The sequence below is a fragment of the Gopherus flavomarginatus genome, chromosome 3, assembly GCF_025201925.1.
Source record: "Gopherus flavomarginatus isolate rGopFla2 chromosome 3, rGopFla2.mat.asm, whole genome shotgun sequence".
Taxonomy (NCBI): domain Eukaryota; kingdom Metazoa; phylum Chordata; order Testudines; family Testudinidae; genus Gopherus; species Gopherus flavomarginatus.
Window position 1 is genome coordinate 255,868,375 of NC_066619.1, and position 17,592 is coordinate 255,885,966.

At 44.0% G+C, this 17,592-nt stretch overlaps 1 protein-coding gene across 3 annotated transcripts in view; it reads right to left on the reverse strand.

Annotated features, from left to right (window-relative positions):
- CD38 (CD38 molecule) overlaps window positions 1-13,571 on the reverse strand; it is a 44,953-nt gene extending 31,382 nt beyond the window's left edge. Inside the window, exons 1-2 of one of the 3 annotated variants that reach the window (XM_050947944.1) lie at window positions 13,190-13,571; window positions 2,520-2,603 (exon numbers count right to left, since the gene is read on the reverse strand). In XM_050947944.1, the coding sequence (XP_050803901.1) occupies window positions 2,520-2,603; window positions 13,190-13,425 (320 nt within the window). In that variant the 5' untranslated portion in view covers window positions 13,426-13,571. The remainder of the gene's footprint in view (window positions 1-2,519; window positions 2,604-13,189) is intronic. The other 2 variants (XM_050947941.1, XM_050947942.1) reach the window with 2 other exon arrangements.
- Between the last annotated feature and the right edge of the window lie 4,021 nt (window positions 13,572-17,592).

A 17,592-nucleotide genomic window follows, 5' to 3' on the forward strand; every position in this document is an offset into this window, starting at 1 on the left:
AATGATGTCCCCAAAGACTCCAATTGACTTCAGTGGAATTTGGATAAGGTCTTACCTGCAAACAAACTTGGTTTTTTTATGGATTTGTTTGGTCTTTAAAATTATTCAAAATACTTTGTCACTATATTTCCCATTTGCTTGGAACTGGGTTGGAAACACTATAAAGCTGGTGATCAGAGGAAATATAAACAAACCTATGCAAAACTAAATTAAAAATAGTATTTCATCTACTCTTAAAGCAGAGAAGTTCTGAACTGTGGAATATCCATCAAAGCCACTTTCACATCACAAACATTTAAGATTCCATTGGTAATGCAGGACAACAGCCTTGAAAAAATTTATTAACCTAGCTAGTGGCACAGCAGAAAAGAGAATGTTTCTATTCTGTTCCAAGTTAAGTTTGCAATAATTAAAATATAGCACTTGCATACCTCTTAAAAAGGGATGAATGCTAGGTAAGACCTCTGCTCAGATAACTATAATGATGTGCGTGACAAAAATCTAGATGGATAGATATGTCTGTCAGCACAGTATGCAGCATAGTTGTAGCCATGTCAGTCCCAGAATATTAGAAAGACAAGGTGGGTGAAGTAAAATCTTTTCTTGGACCAACTTTTGTTGGTGCGAGACAAGCTTCTTCAGGACCTGAAGAGGAGCTCTGTGTGGCTTGAAAGCTTGTCTCTCTCACCAAAAAAGTCGGTGCCGTGACAGGTTCAGTCACAGAGACTCCCTTGGGACTGTCACCTGATGTGCTGAAACTACCTCTAAACCTGTTTTCTTTGCCAATTTGGGACTCCAGAACCCTATCTTGTTGAGCCAGACATGCTAGCCTGCTGCAACACAGACTCAGGGTCTGAACTATGCCCCCAAAGCTGCAGACTTAACTGAGAACAGCTCAGCAAGTACTCCTGTTTCCAGCACCCAGCCACTCAGCTCCCAATGGGATCCAAATGCCAAATAAATCCATTTTACTCTGTATAAAGCTTATATAGGGTAAACTCATTGATTGTCCACCCTCTATAACACTGATAGAGAAAGAGATGCACAGCTGTTTGCTCCCCCAGGTATCACTTACTTTGGATTTACTTAATAAAATCACTTTTGTTTATTATAAAAAGTAGGATTTAAGTGGTTTCAAGTAATAACAGACAGAACAAAGTAAGTTACCAAGCAAAATAAAACAAAACACGCAAGTCTAAGCCTAATACATTAAGAAGCTAATTACAGGTAAATCTCACCCTCAGAGATATTCCAATAAGCTTCTTTCAGACTAGATTCCTTCCTAGGCTGGACCAAATCCTTTCCCCTGGTATAGTCCTTGTTAGATCCAGCTCAGGTGGTAACTTGGGGATTTCTCATGACTGACCCCCACTTTGTTCTGTTCCGCCCCCTTTTATAGCTTTGGCACAAGGCAGAAATCCTTTTTCTCTGGGTCTCCACCCCTCCTTCTAAATGGAAAAGTACCAGATTTAAGATGGATTCCAGTATCGTGCAATATGGTCACATGTCCTGAGACCCCTAGTCTCTATTTTTCCAGGGCTGGCTTGCACATACCCGGGAAGGTTTGCAAGTAAACAGAGCCATTCACATGTGATTGATTCTGAAGCACCCTTAGTAGCTTCCACTTAATATGTTTACAACAATAATACAAGTTTATATCTTATTCTTCTAACTCATAACATAGAAAAAATATATGCAAACAAATGGGATGAACACACTCAGTAGATCATAAGCTTTGTAATGATCCCTTACAAGAGACCTTTTGCATAAAACATATTCCAGTTACATCATATTCACACTTATAAACATATTTTTGCAAAGCATATGGACTGTAACGTCAGAGGTGCAATAAAAAATATTGCCTCCCTCCCCCGCTTGTCTCGCTAATATCAACAGAGTAGGAATTCCTTGAGCGGAGCAAATTCAAGGCCAGAGTGCATCAACACACTCAAATAAGATCTCAGTAGAGACCTTAAGTAGAGTCTCAGTACTCAGATATTTAAAGAGCTGGATCCTTTGCTGGTATAAATTTGGAGTTGCTCCATTGACCTATTCAAAATACTGTATATTGAAATTATCTTCACAGGGACTTATTTTGTGCTACAAGTGTTACTATCTTTGTCCATAGCAGCTGTTCTAGATAAAAGGTTGCCAAGTGTTATGGATTGTAACCTCTATTTTGCAATTGTTCAGCACTTTTCTGAAATGTTCTTCTGTAAGACAGAAGTTTTCTAGGCTTGTTGGGGTGGGGAAAATTTAAAAAGGGCAACATTAGGTGGCATAGATGAAGGGGAAAAAGTCATGAAGTATAGAAATTAAAGCTGTAACAATGATGAGTAACTCAGCCACATTGTGCATAGGTGGTGTTTGCTAATCTTGTTTTTTTCATATTTAGCTTACTACATTACTGCATGTCTGATCAGTCCTGCTTCTTTTGAATTCAGTGACAAAACTCCTACTGACTTGAATAGGGAAGCCCATCTTAATAAGGACAGGGACTAGATTGGGACTTTAGAAACCTGGGTTCAATTCCCGGCTCTGCCACTGCTTTGCTGGGTGTCTGTGGACAAGTCACATCTTGCCTTGTGCCTCTGTTTCTCCATCTGTAAAACTGGGATGATAATACTGATCTCTGTAAAGCACCTTGAAATCTATGGATGAAAAGCACTAGATAAACAATGTGTATTATTATTGTTAAAAAGGAAGGAGCTCCTGCCCTGAACTGAATGTACACTGTCAGTTAAACAGGACTGGCACTGTGGCCAAATTAACATTAATAGATATATAACATTGTATGCATTTTGGATTTATTTCAGGAGTAAGTGATGATGGTATTGTGGCACTTCGGGGGTTTTGCTTTGCTGAAAGACAACAGAGGGATATGCAATACTTAAGAAAATGGCTGAAGAGATGATTAATCATAGAAAGAGTCAGCAAACAATCTGGCAATACTCCAGGTCTGGTGAAGGTCATAAATGATCTGGAAAAAGGGGTAAACAGTGAGGTGGCAAAATTTCCAGATGATACAAAACTACTCAAGATAGTTAAGTCCCAAGCAGACTGCGAAGAGCTACAAAAGGATCTCACAAAACTGGGTGACAAAATGGCAGATGAAATTCAATGTTGATAAATGCAAAGTAGTACATGTTAGAATACATAATCCCAACTATACATATAAAATGATGGGGTTTAAAGTAGCCGTTACCACTCAAGAAAGAGATTGTAGAGTCATTATGGATAGTTCTCTGAAAACATCTGCTCAATGTGCAGCGTCAGTCAAAAAAGCGAATGGAATGTTGGGAATCGTTAGGAAAGGGATAGATAATAAGATAGAAAATATCCTATTGCCTCTATATAAATCCATGGTACACCCACATCTTGAATACTGCATGCAGATGTGGTTGCTACATATCAAAAAAGATGTATTGGAATTGGAAAAGGTTCAGAAAAGGGCAACAAAAAATATTAGGGGTATGGAACAGCTTCTGTATGAGGAGAAATTAATAAGACTGGGACTTCTCATCTTGGAAAAGAGACAGCTAAGGGAGGATATGGTAGAGGTCTGTAAAATCATGACTGGTGTGGAGAAAGTAAATAAGGAAGTGTTATTTACTCTTTCTTGTAACACAAGAACTAGGGGTCAGCAAATGAAAATAGTAGGCAGCAGGTTTGAAACAAACAAAAGGAAGTATATTTTTTACAAAATGCACAGTCAACCTGTGGAACCCCTTGCCAGAGGATGCTGGGAAGGCCAAAATATGAGTTCAAAAAAGAACTAAATAAGTTCGTGGAGGATAGGTGCATGGAGGATGGTGTCCCTAGCCTCTGTTTGCCAGAAACTGGGGATGAGTGTCAGGGGATGGATCACTTGATGTGATTACCAGTTCTGTCATTCTCTCTGGGGCACCAGGTGTTGGCCACTGTCAGAAAACGGGATACTGGGCTAGATGGACCTTTGGTCTGACCCAGTATGGCTGTTCTTATGTTCTTAAACAAAGCAGATGTAGGAGGACAAAGGGATGTTGGTGAAGACGTTTTGACTCCAAAATTCCTGATCTTTGTAGCAAATTCAGACACTGAGAACAAGTATTTTCATACAGTGTGAGGACTTCAATCTTGAAATCATTCAAGAGTAGGAAGTTGTGGCTTAGCCAGGAACTGAAAGTCAAGATAAGCAGAAGGATTGGTGTGGGTGGAAACAAATATGTAGAGCAGAGGTCGGCAACCTTTCAGAAGTGCTGTGCTGACCCCGGCATTTATTCACTCTAATTTAAAGGTTCGCGTGCCAGTAATACATTTTAACGTTTTTAGAAGGTTTCTTTCTATAAGTCTATAATATATAACTAAACTATTGTTGTATGTAAAGTAAATAAGGTTTTAAAAATGTTTAAGAAGCTTCATTTAAAATTAAATTAAAATGCAGAGCCCCCTGGACTGGTGGCCAGGACCCGGGCAGTGTGAGTGCCACTGAAAATCAGCTTGCATGCCACCTTCAGCACACGTGCCATAGATTGCCTACCCCTGATGTAGAGCTTGGTGTTGTTGCAGAGAATTATGTCCATGATTGAAGGTGTTAATAAGATTGCTGGAAAAGCTCCTCGACATCTTTTGGGTCCTCCATAATAGAGAGAGAGCTGTAAAACCTTCATTAGACATGAAAGAACAATGTTTGTTGAAGTATGATTCTACAGTGTGTCCATGAGGCACTGGCTTTGTGATCAGGGTGCTCAAACAGAATAGTGTAATTTTTGATACAAGTGTACATTGATCATTAATGTCAAGTAGGATCAGGAAAGAGAAATCCAAGATCAGAGCTAAGAACATATAGCTAATACTCTTAGCCATCCTCTGCATGAACATTACAGATGTAGGCAAGTTAATATATTCCCACCTTCCCCCTTCCCTCCAATAATGTCAGTATTTCAAATGGAAATTTCCTGTTCACCATGTTTTAAAATGTTAATTGTTTAAGGGTTTTTCTTTCTTGTTTTAGTAGAAAATGTACTTTTTTATGTTAAGAATAAATAAGTTTGTTCTCCTTAAATAGCTATTATCAGGTCCAAATTCAAACAATACTTTAGGTCAGGGGTCGGCAACCTTTCAGAAGTGGTGTGCCGAGTCTTCATTTATTCACTCTAATTTAAGGTTTTGCATGCCGATAATACATTTTAACGTTTTAGAGGTCTCTCTATATCTATATACACACGTCTAAACTATTGTTGTATGTAGAGTAAACAAGATTTTTAAAATGTTTAAGAAGCTTCATTTAAAATTAAATTAAAATGCAGATTATATCAGTTTAGTGCAGTGGTTCCTAATCTTGGGTGCATGCACCCCCCAGGGCAGGGCCGGTGCAAGGATATTTTGCCACCTAGGCGAAACTTCCACCTTGCCCATTGGTTCATTGAGGGGCAAATCCCCAACAAGCCTTTATAGACCCCAGGGGCCAGCCATGCCCAGGGGCTGCTCCCCAGACCAGGTTCCCCCATCCCTGCCCCTGGAACTCCCCTGGAGGGTGCACAACCCCCCTGCAAGCCCACCCAGGTGGCTCCTGCCCCGAGTCCACTCACTAGCTTTGCCCGGCTTGGGCCACTGCAGCTGCTCAGCAGGGAGGAGCCACCTTCTGGAGGCGCCAGAGAGCCAGAGCATCCTGTTTGTGGCAGCAGCGAGCCCCAGCCATGGAGGAGCCGGTGTGGTGCAGGGGGGCAGCAGCCCTGCAAAGGCGGCGGTGGCACTGCTAGTGGGGAGCAGCTGCGCCCTCCCACTCCTCCTGCCCAGGCTGTGGCCTGGCTCCCCCTCCACCGGCGGCACCTGTAGGCTGCAGTGGATGTATGTGGGCACCAGCCCCCATGCGCCCCTGGCTCCCCCCTCACCTAGGGTTACCATATTTCAACAATCAAAAAAGAGGAGAGAGACCTGCCCTATACCCCATCCACTCCCTCCCACTTCCCACCCCGATTGCTCCGGTCAGAACCCCCAACCGCCCCCCGCTCCTTGTCCCCTGACTGCCCCCTCTTGTCCCTAACTGCTCCCAGAACCTCACCCCCTACCTAAGCCTCCCTGCTCCTTGTCCTCTGACTGCCCCCTTCTGAGACCCTCCCACCCTAACTGCCCCCCTAGGACCCTACCCCCTACCTGTCCCCTGACTGCCCCAACCCTTATGAACACCCCTGCTCCCAGACAGTCCTCCGGGGACTCCCACCCCCCATCCAACCACTCTCCACCCCCTGACAGGACCCCCAGAACTCCCAGCCCTTCCCCTACTCCCTGACTGCCCCCCTGGACTCTCTCTTTACCAGTCCCATGCTGGTGAGACGCTGGCTCCACGTGGAGGCAAAACTCCACACTGAGTGCTGAGGTAGCGGAAGGGAGGGAGATGTGGGAGGGGCAGGGGCAGCGGTGGTGGCGGCTCACACTTCCGGGAGCTACAGAACCTGAGTGCGGTGAGGGGGCAGCCAGGGGGTGTACTTGCCTGGGCTGCGGCCCGGTTCTCCTCCCGGGAAGGACTTCTGCAGTGGAGGTATGCTGGCGGTGGGCCTCATGCACCCCGCTCCTCCCAGCTCACCGCGCTCAGGCTCTGCAGCTCCTGGGAGCGTGAGCTGCCGCCGCCCCTCCACAGCAGGTCCCGTGCCCCGGCAGCTCACACTCCCAGGAGCCACAGAACGAGCATGGTGAGGGGGGAGCCAGGGGGCGCGCCTGCCGCCAGTCTGCGTCCCGGTCGCCAGCCCCACTTCACTCAGCCGGCCGAAACCCCAGCTGGCAGCCGCGTGCCAGGCAAAAATCGGCTTGCGTGCCAAAGGTAGGTTGCCAACCCCTGCTTTAGGTTTTGTTTTAAAAAATCTTTTTGAAAACCTAGGACCAGTCAGCATGACTTAACATGTTTTCATTGTTTTTTTGTTTTGTCTTTTTTTAATTTAAACAAACAATTCCTCGCTAAGTGTTACAGCCTTGGTGTAGTGCAGGGGTGGGCAACCTAGGCCCATAGGCTGGATTTGGTCTACCAGCCATTTTAATCCAGCCCTCGAGCTCCCGAAAGAGAGCAGGGTCTGGGGCTTGCCCCACTCCAGCTGAGGAGCCAGGTCAAGGCCGCTCCACGCAGCTCCCGAAACCACGGCATGGCCCTCCTCTGGCTCCTATGCATAGGGGCAGCCAGGGGACTCCGCTTTGCACACTGTCCCTGCCCCAAGCACCACCCCCACAGCTCCCATTGGCTGGGAACTGCAGCCAGTGGGAGCTGCAGGGGTGGTGCCTGCAGCTGGTGCAGCGTGCAGAGCTGCCTGGCCATGCCTCTGAGTAGGAGCCGGAGAAGGGACATGCCACTGCTTCTGGAAGTCACTTGAAGTGCCACCTGGAGCCTGTACCCCTGACCCTCTCCCCATGACCTCTGCCCCAGCCCTGATCCCCCTCCAATCCCCTTGATCCCAGTCCAGAGCACCCTCCTATATTCCAAACTCCTCATCCCCAGCCCCACCCCAGAGCCCTCACACACATCTCATTCCCCTGCCCCAGACCAGAGCCCCCTCTTGCACCATGAACTCTCCATTTCTGGCCCCACCCTGGAGCCGGCACCCCCAAAAAGAGCCCTCACTCCCTCCCACATCCCAACCCCAATTTTGTGAGCATTCATGGCACGCCATACAATTTCTATTCCCAGATATGGCCCTGGGGCCAAAAAGTTTGCTCACACCTGGTCTAGTACTCGAGAACCTGTAAGTGACTAGAAACTTGCTATTGCAGCTGAAGTTTCACTTTTGTTTGTTTATAGTATGTTCACACTTGTGGCACTTTTAGTGGTATTCGGAGCAGTGCACTCTAGGCAGCTATCCCACAGAGCACCTTTCTTTTTTGCAACTAAGACTTGTGGGAAGGTGGAGGGGGTGGTGGGGCATCTGGGGTCCTGTCCCAGTGCCCCATGATGCATTGCTTTGCATCCCAGTGCTTTCGTCCACATTTGGCCCCATCTTTCAACCATTTGTGTATTGCATGCTCTGCCCTGCAGGAATGGATCCCGAACTGTTGACCAGTATGCTGCTCACTCTGACTAACACGTCATGAGTGGCAGTGGAGTTATTCCTGTAGCCTGATTTAGGGTGTACTGATTATATTAATTTGGATAATATGGGAATTAAATTTATTAATTTAATTATTTATATTAATTAGTGTGGGTCTTAGGCTCACCAATCTGTTTGATCAGAAGATAAAAGTTCTTGTCCAAAATCAGGCTTCACAGAATTTATAAAGGACCCTTGGGGGGGTATGACTGGAAGCTCACAATGAGACAGATATAGCCTTAAAGACTGCTTATTAAAATCAATAATAGTAAGTAAATGGTAAAATACCCAGAGTTACAAAGTTAAAATTACATTACTGCTATTCAAAATATACATATACTAATATAGTATTATATGCAACAAAGCTTTGGTTAGTATACTCACACCCTTCCTTGATAACCTGGTGGTAAGAGACACAGGACCAGCCTTGCAGTTCAGGTTTCTCAATTCTTGAGTGAGGGATGCAGTGCTTAGAAGAAATCTAATGCTAAGAGCTATCAAAACTAAATTAGGATTTACTTGACTAACTTGGAGTACTCTCTCGAGGTGGGTTACCTCTTTTATAGGGCAAAGTGCCAGAAATCCTTCATCCTAGGCCCAAATTTCATTCCTCACCCACAAAATGTTAGGGTATGCTTACGCCGTAGGCTAGTATGTATGTGCATATTTTGACAGGTATGTACGCACATCAGTCTCTTGTGGTGTACTTGTTAAGTCTGTGGGTACAACACTGAAAAACTCCCTACACCATTCTCCATTGTCTTTTGTTCTAGATAAAAGGTCATAGACATAGATGTGGGTACTTATCTGTTTAGGTAACAGGATATACGTCAACTTTGCTTTCTGAGTAAAAGGTCTTAATATAGATATGCTAACTTCGCCTTAGCTTAATGTACAGGCCATATCCATAGGTCTCTTGCATTACAGCCAAACTTACTTTAATATAAATCTATAAACCTATTACAATAAATCAAATACTTAAACTATGAGAAATAGATATATGGTTAGTCCTATAGGCTACATTCCTTAAACTACAAAGGCAAGAAGAGTGCAACATTGATCTCACCATGTGTAGTAGCTACAACACAAGATTGCTTGTGGCATTCACAGTGGAATGCTGCTTTTGGGCTTGGGAAACAAGCACTGAATGGTGAGATCACATCGTCATGCACATCTGGGTTGATGAGCTTTGGTTGCAGAACTTTTGGATGAGGAAAGCCACATTTATGGGACTGTAAAAGTAGCGAAGAGTCCTGTGGCACCTTATAGACTGAGAACTGCCCTGCCGTTGGAGAAGCTCATGGCTATTGCACTGTGGAAGCTGGCAACTCCAGACTGCTATCAATCGGTCGCTAACCAGTTCGGAGTGGGAAAGTCAACCGTTGGACTCGTGTTGACAGCTCCGAAAGACCGTGACTCTGGGCAAAGTGCATGACATTGTGGATGGCTTTGCGCAAATGGGCTTTCCTAACTGCGGAGAGGCGATAGATGGCACACACGTTCCAGTTCTGGCACCAGACCACCTAGCCACTGAGTACATTAATCACAAGGGCCATTTCTCAATGGTTCTCCAGGCACTTGTGGATCACTGTGGGCGTTTCACAGACATTAACACAGGCTGTTCTGGAAAGGTGCATGATGCACGCATCTTTTCAAACACTGGCCTGTTCAGGAAACTGCAAGCAGGGACTTTGTTCCCAGACCTGAAGATCACAGTAGGGGAAGTCAAAATGCCAATTGTGATCCTGGGAGACCTCGCCTACGCCTTATTGCTGTGGGTATACACATGAGCCACAAGACCCTAAAATGATGACTATCCATAGGGGCAGGGTAAATCACTCTTACTGGACCAGATCCTGCTGCACACTGGGCACGTGGCTCTTGAGGAGAGCCAGCACTGTAGGGCGGGCCTGAAAATCATTCCTGTACCCACACTTTCCACAGGATGGGATCATTATGGAAGATACCTCGCTGCTGAAGATGAGCAGGGAATCAAGGAGGATCTTCTCCAAGACTGCGGCTTCCACCCTGGCTCTGGCCCCTATGCAGCTCGCCTGTGTGCAGCAACGGTCCCTCTACCTCTCCGTGATGGCGCAGGAAAGTTACCGTTAGTGAGGCAATAAACAAAGCAGCTCTGCTGAAGAACATACTGGGCAATCTACTGCCGCATCTCCACTAGAGTTTCCTGGAGATCTGAGGGAGATTCCTGTGAAGTGAGGGAGTCAATCAACAGCCTGTTCCACTGCTCAGATTAGGCATGCAGTGGGAGACAAACCTGCTTTCTGCAACCCTCCTGCCTGCAACAAATCACTTCAGCAATTCCCCAAATCATATCCACTTACCAGGGGCCTTCTCTCCTGTTCGCGCTTCACCAACATCCGACAGCTGTGACTGGCTAGCCTCCTCCTGGCTGCATGCATCTCTGACCTCCGAGTCATCCTATGTCTCTGGGTCCCCCTCCATATCCTAGTCCAAGATTTCCTCCTGGTTCAGTCCACTTTCGACTGGCACTACAGCCACTGAAGTATCCACAGTGGTCTTTGCAGTGGAGGTGGGGTTGCCGCCGAGTATAGCGTCCAGCCTTTTGTAGAACCGGCAGCTCATGGGTGCAGCACCAGAGCAGCAGTTTGCCTCCCTCACCTTGTGGTAGGCATTCTGCAGCTCCTTCACTTTCACCCTACACTGCAATGTGTCCCGGTTATGGCGCCTTTCTATCATGCACCGTGAAATCTGTCCATAGGTATCATAATTCCTACTTCTGGAGTGCAGCTGGGACTGCATAGCCTCCTATCCCCAAATGCCGATGAGGTCCAGCAGCTCGACATTGCTCCAAGCAGGGGATCGCAGGCATGGCCACCTGGGAAGATGCGCTGAGACCATTGCATGCATTACCAAGCAAACAGGAAGGGGACTTTCAAAATTCCAAAGGAATTTATGGGGTGGGCATGATGGTTGGTCACCTGAGGGCCGGGCAATAGAGTTCAAACTGATGACCAGAGAGGTGAGAACAAGCATTGTGGGGCACCTCCCGGAGCCCAATCACAGTGCTGCAATCGACCAGGGTGTCTACACTGACACCACGGTACTGTAGCCCCAGCACAGAAAGCTCTACACCTCTCGTTGGAGTGGGTTTTTTACAGCGCTGCAACTGTGCAGTTTCTGCACACTAAGTGTCTTGCAAGTGTGTACACGTCGGGAGTTACAGTGCAGAAAGCCGCTTTACTGCACAGAAACTTGCCAGCGTAGACACGGCCTCACAGCGTTAACACACAATAGTGCTCTCTGAGTGGCGCTGTAACTCTGCCAGTGCAGACATGCCCTGACTGTACACTTTCAGTGCCCTTATTAACAAGTAAGTAAATAATATACCTATTGAAAAGACTGTTCAGCTTTAAAAGTTATTTTGGTGTCATAATTGAAGGCATTTTTAGTAATACTGGCAAGGAAATTTTTCTTTTCTTTTTACTAGGATGTCCTGATCCTGCAAACACTTATGGTGTATTGGCTTAATTTTACACATTTGAATAGTTCCATTGACTTCAGTGATACTACTCACATGCTTAAAATTAAGCTTATGTTTAAATTATCACAAGATTGGGGTCAAGGCTTTTTATAATGACAGTTTCCCTTCAAATACTGCAGATTTTAGATTGTGTATACAATAGTCTCAGTACTGGAAAGCAGAAGGCAAGATTTGTTGATTGCTGCAATCTAGCAGGAAACCAGTTAATATTTTGCTAGGTTTAAATTATGTCAGTGCCATTATGGAGTGGGGGCAGGCACATAAGTTAAACATGACAGCACTTCAGCAGGAAAATATTGACTCTGTGGGTGTAGGGGTGGAATTGTACTGTGTAGAGTGGCTGTCCTGTATCAGCCCGCGCTCCCTTGCACAATACAGTGCCCAATCCATGTTGAATTCCGGGGGGGGAGGGGGTGGGGTGGTATTTTGCAGGGCCTGGGAAAAGACAGGATGATGCTTCCCTTGCCAGACTCCCTCTCCAACAAGGAATCCCTGGATTTTCAACCTCTCTGCAAGGAGGAAGAGAAGTTGAGACCTCCCTCACTTTCAAGACTCTGCACAGCTCTGTCCTGGCCTACACTCTCCGCTTTCCTATCCTCCCTTTCATGTTCCCCCCTTCTGCTGCAAGAGCTCTTCCCAGCTGCTTCTCTAAATGCCACTTCTATATCTTCAGTGCAAACCTTTACACTTGAAATGCCCTCTCTCCCCAACACGCTTTAAGTAACCTTTCCCTTCATTCAAATCCTGAGCTCCTTAGGGTAGGAATTGTTTCATCCTCTGTATAACGTACAGCACCAAGCACACTGATGGAGTTCAGTAAATACATGTGTATGGAATATTTTGCAGCGTATCCCCAGCACTAATCATATGACCAGTTGCAATCAATCTTTTTACACAAGCCCTATATGCTTACAGTGAACTTAGGCAAATCCTCTGACCCACATTACCACAATATCTGTTTTGCGTATTTTTAAGGAATTTCTCAATGTTCTTCTCATTCCCAGAAGGAAAAAAGCAACTGAGTAAAAATCTTTCTTAAAAATGACTTCCAAGCCTCTTGCATTCTTTCTCATTCACTCACATATTTGGTTATATGGGTTAAATGTTATATGCTGATAGTTCTTCACAGATTGCAGTTAAACTTCACTGCTGTCACATCCACACATTAAAACTTACGAGACTCTGGCCCAGAGTTTAGTTCTATGAGATTTTTGAAGGAGTTGCACATTTATATGTGCGGGCAGAATTTGGCCCCAAATTACTGTTGTTTCACTCTCTCATTTGCTTTGCTGTTTTGCCCACCCTCAATCCTCTCCCAAAAATATTCAACAGGGTGTGGCCAATTTTAAATCTGACTTTATATGTTTTGCTCCAAAATACTTGTAATAAGTTCGAATTCCTCTGTTTTTCCTTGTTCAGCTGATAACATGGGATATCGTTTCAACTGAAACAGCAAGGAGTCCTTGTGGCACCTTAGAAACTAACCAATTTATTTGGGCATAAGCTTTCGTGGGCTAGAACTCTCTTCATCAGATGCATCAGTTGAGTTAGTAGTTAGCTCTTTGCCTGTCTTTGACATTACACCATATTATGCATGACCGTAATTATTACTCACCTCAGCTCAGGGTTCACTGTTGTGATGTAGTTATAACACCTCCCGAGGATGACTTCTTGCAGATTTTTAGTGGTCCCTCTGCCTTTCCACTGTAGCAGCTGCGTGCTAGTCTCTTTTGTTTCATTTGCCAGCAGCACAGTGCCCAGCACAGCAACAATTGTCACTATCAGGAGCATGATGATCACTAAAAGGCTGGTACGCCGCCGTGTCTTGGAGGACCTGTTTTGCAAGGGCATCGTAGATGAAGTTTGTGAACAGCAGCAGCAACTGCTCTCCCAGTCACGACAGAAAAGTAGCTTTTTAATATGCCCTACGGCCCTTCGCCTCTGCCTTCACACGCTGACTGACGTGGAAGCTAACAGTGACCTGCTGCTTGCCGGGCTGAAATACCACACGGAAAACGGAACAGCAGTATTGATTCAGGCTGGAGCACAAAACTTACACAAACCAGTGGGATGGTTTATGCACATTTGCAATCTGATTAGCAGCATGTCTGACATTAAAGGATGTAGCAAAGATAGCATAGTGTCACAGGAGTTTCCTTGCCTAAATAAGTGTGAAAGACCCACCTCTGATAGTAGCCTGTCTCTGATGTTTCAGAGGAAGACCATCTCCCACTCATCCCCTCTCTACAACCCCCTGCTCCCCACCATACATGCAATATTGTGGGCAAAAAAGAAGTGGAGATTATTTTGTGACTTGAAGCTGGAGGATTTGCTAGTCTTGTAACTTTTATTCAAGCTACTACAAAGTGACTGCAGATACTTTTGTTGCTCTTCAGTGTTTAATCCTCTCTGAATCTTTTTAAGCTATTTTGCCTCAGTGAATTCCACAAGTTAATTGTAGAGTGCCAAATCCTGAAGTCCTTACTTGGGTAAAGCTCGCAGGGAATAGAAGTTTGTCTACAGACAGAGCAAGTAACAACTGTGTAAAAATGGTCCACAGCTGTCTGTATTTAATTTTGGAAAATCATTTCCTCAATTTTAATTTGTGTCGCCTTACTCTTGCGAATGTAAGCATGAGCACTTGATTGACCTGTACTTTGCCATTGATTATTTTATATCCTGCAGACAGTTTTTAACCAAAGGCAAAATGTTTTCCAGAGTGAGAAAAATATATCTGAAAAGCACATTTTCTTTTTCTTTCCCCCCACCCCTTCTGTGCATATAACTTTGGACTGATTATAAACCACTTCTAAGCAGAACCCTGTTAATTGTGAAGTGCTATGACTATGCTATAAAAGCTGATAGGGAGCAAACTATTCTCTGAGATTGAAACTGGTTTCTTATTCAAAGGCTAAAAAGTTTTCAAAATCATCAATGCAAGATTATTTTTTTAAATTACACTAAAATGTGATTGCATTTTATTGCCATTTATATTAGTAGTTAACTATTGATTAACTCATAATTATTTATGTATGCAGTTTAGTTGCAGCCATGTCAGTCCTGGGATATTAGAGAGACAAGGTGGCTGAGGTAATATCTTTTGTTGGATCAACTTCTGTTAGGGTATGTCTACTTACATTTTATAGCACTCTGATTCTGGCCTGCGTATTTATACCTGCCTCTGGAAATCAATCTAGAGATAACGATGTTAGCTCAATCAGGGAGGATGAGGCCCTCTTCTAGCAGTTGAGTTGTGAACACCAAGGGAGAAGAAACTGCTTTTGTAGTTGGCTAGCCATTCGCAGTCTTTGTTTAATCCTGAGCTGATGGTGTCAAATTTGCAAATGAACTGAAGCTCAGCAGTTTCTCTTTGAAGTCTGGTCCTGAAGCTTTTTTTTGCTCTAGGATGGCTACCTTTACATCTGCTTTTGTGTGACCAGGAAGGTTGAAGTGTTCTACAGGTTTTTGTATATTGCCATTCCTAATATCTGAGTTGTGTCCATTTATCCGTTTAGTAGGGACTGCCTGCATAATATACCTGCCTCTGGAAATTTCCATTGCATGCGTCTGACAAAGTGGGTATTCACACACGAAAGCTTATGCTCCAATACATCTGTTAGTCTATAAGGTGCCACATAACTCTTTGTTGCTGTTGTAAGGTAATATTTAATGGTTTGTATTAGAAGGCTATGTCTATATGAGAGAACTTAGCGGTGCAGCTCCACTGCTATAAACTCTCTGTGTAGCCACTCTAAGCTGATGTGAGAGAGCTCTCCCATTGGCTTAATTACTTTAGCTCCTGCTAGTGGTAGTAGCTATGTTGGCGGGAAAAGCTCTCCTACCAACATATGCTATCCACATTGGGTTTTAGTCATAGAAGCTTCTGTTACTGTTTTGAAACTTAGATTGGAACTCATTTGTGTATATATGTCCACCTGTATTAACTTTGTCAATAGCTACCTTGTTTCCTTTTCCTGTAGAATAAATCTTTAGATAGTTGTGTTTTTATATATATATATATATATATATATATATATATATATATATATATATATATATATATATATATATATATATATATATATATATATATATATATATAATATGATTGGCTACAAGCATTATCTACAATGTAAGATCTAAGGTGCAACTGACCTGGGGTAAGTGACTGGTTCTCCGCAACTAGGAGTAACCTGAATATTGCTGTGATCTTTTGCTGGACAAAGGCAAGATTACCTGGGTGGCAAGACAGATTGGAGTACCCCAGGGGACTGTCTGTGACTCCATGTTAAAGATGTTACAGTGCCTGAGGAGTTTACATTTAATAATTGGCTAGTGAAATTGAATGATAGAACTCCCAGCCAATTTGAGGTTTGTGCTCTGTTTCCTAACAGTCTGGCTTGAGTTGATACCCATGCTCTTGAGCCAATGGAGGACAGCTTGATAGGGTACACATTTAGCTTGAACCTCTATTATGGACTTTTTAAAATAATCTCCATGCAGCTTGCAGGCATTTTACTCTTGTGACTATTCCTTTTAATTTCCACTTAACTAGCTTCCTCATTTTGTATAGTTTCCCCTTTTGAAGTGAAATGCTACTGTGATGGTTTCTTTGGCATTTCCCCTTACTAAGATGGTAAATTTGATTACATCATGGTCACTTTACCAAGTAGTTCAGCTATATACACCTCTTGTGATGATGTACGCCATTTCGGACTAAATCAAGAATTGCCTCTCCCCTTGTGGGTTCCCAGACAATCTGCTCCAAGAAGCAGTCCTTTATGGTGTCTAGAAATTGTATCTCTACATCTATTCCTGAGGTGACATGTACCCAGTCAAAATGAGGATAATTGAAATCCCCCATTTTTATTGGGCTTTCTGCTTTTGTAGCCTCTCTAATCTCCCTGAGCATGTCACAATCACTGTCAACATCCTGGTCAGGTAGTCGGTAGTATATTCCTACTGCTACACTCTTATTGTTCAAGCATGGAATTTCTATCTATAGAGATTCTATGGCACAGTTTGATTTATTTAAGATTTTTACTTTGACTCTGCTTTCTTTCATGAATAGTGTCACTCCCCCACCAATATGACCTACTCTGCCATTACTATATATTTTGTAACCTGGTATTACCATGTCCCATTGATTATCTTCTTTCCACTAAGTTTCTGTAATGCCTTGTATATCAATATCCTCATTTGATGGTAGGCACTCTGGTTCACCCATCTTAGTTTTTAGACATCTAGCATGATTTGTACATTTTGCCAATATTCAGTTGTTTGCCTTCATGTGTTATATTTAAATGGGACTCTTTGATGTTTGACTATTCCTCTAACTCCTACCTGTACTTTACCAAATTCTTTCCTATTCTCTTTGCTAGGATGTAGAGTTTCCCCTTTAATTAATTCATCCCTAAGGGATATGTTCACCTGAACCATGTGCTCTTCCACACCTGTCAGCTTTTCCCCAGCCCTTAGTTTAAAAACTCCTCCACAACCTTTTTAATTTTACGTGCCAGCAATCTGGTTCTATATTGGTTTAGGTGGAGCCCATCCTTCCTGTATAGGCTCCTCCTTTCCCAAAAGGTTCCCCAGTTCCTAAAAAACCTAAAACCCTCCTTCCTGTACTATCGTCTCATCAATGCACTGAGACCCTGTAATTCTGACTGTCTTTCTGGTCCTTCACATGGAACTGGGATCATTTCGGAAAATGTTACCATGGGGCTCCTGGACTTTCATTTCTTACCTAGCAGCCTAAATTTGGCATCTCTCATACCATTTCCTATGTCATTGGTACCTACATGTATCGCAATCCCTGGCTCCTTTAGCAGTGCACATTTGTCTGTCTAGATGTCTCATGAGATCTGCCACCTTTGCACCCATCTCGCAATTTATCCCATGGGTTCTCCTGGTCATTACAAACCCAACTATCTATCTTTCTAATAATCCGATCCCCCATTACTATTATCTGTCACTTCTTCTTAACTGGAGTCCCCCTTCCCACAAGGGGTATCTTCC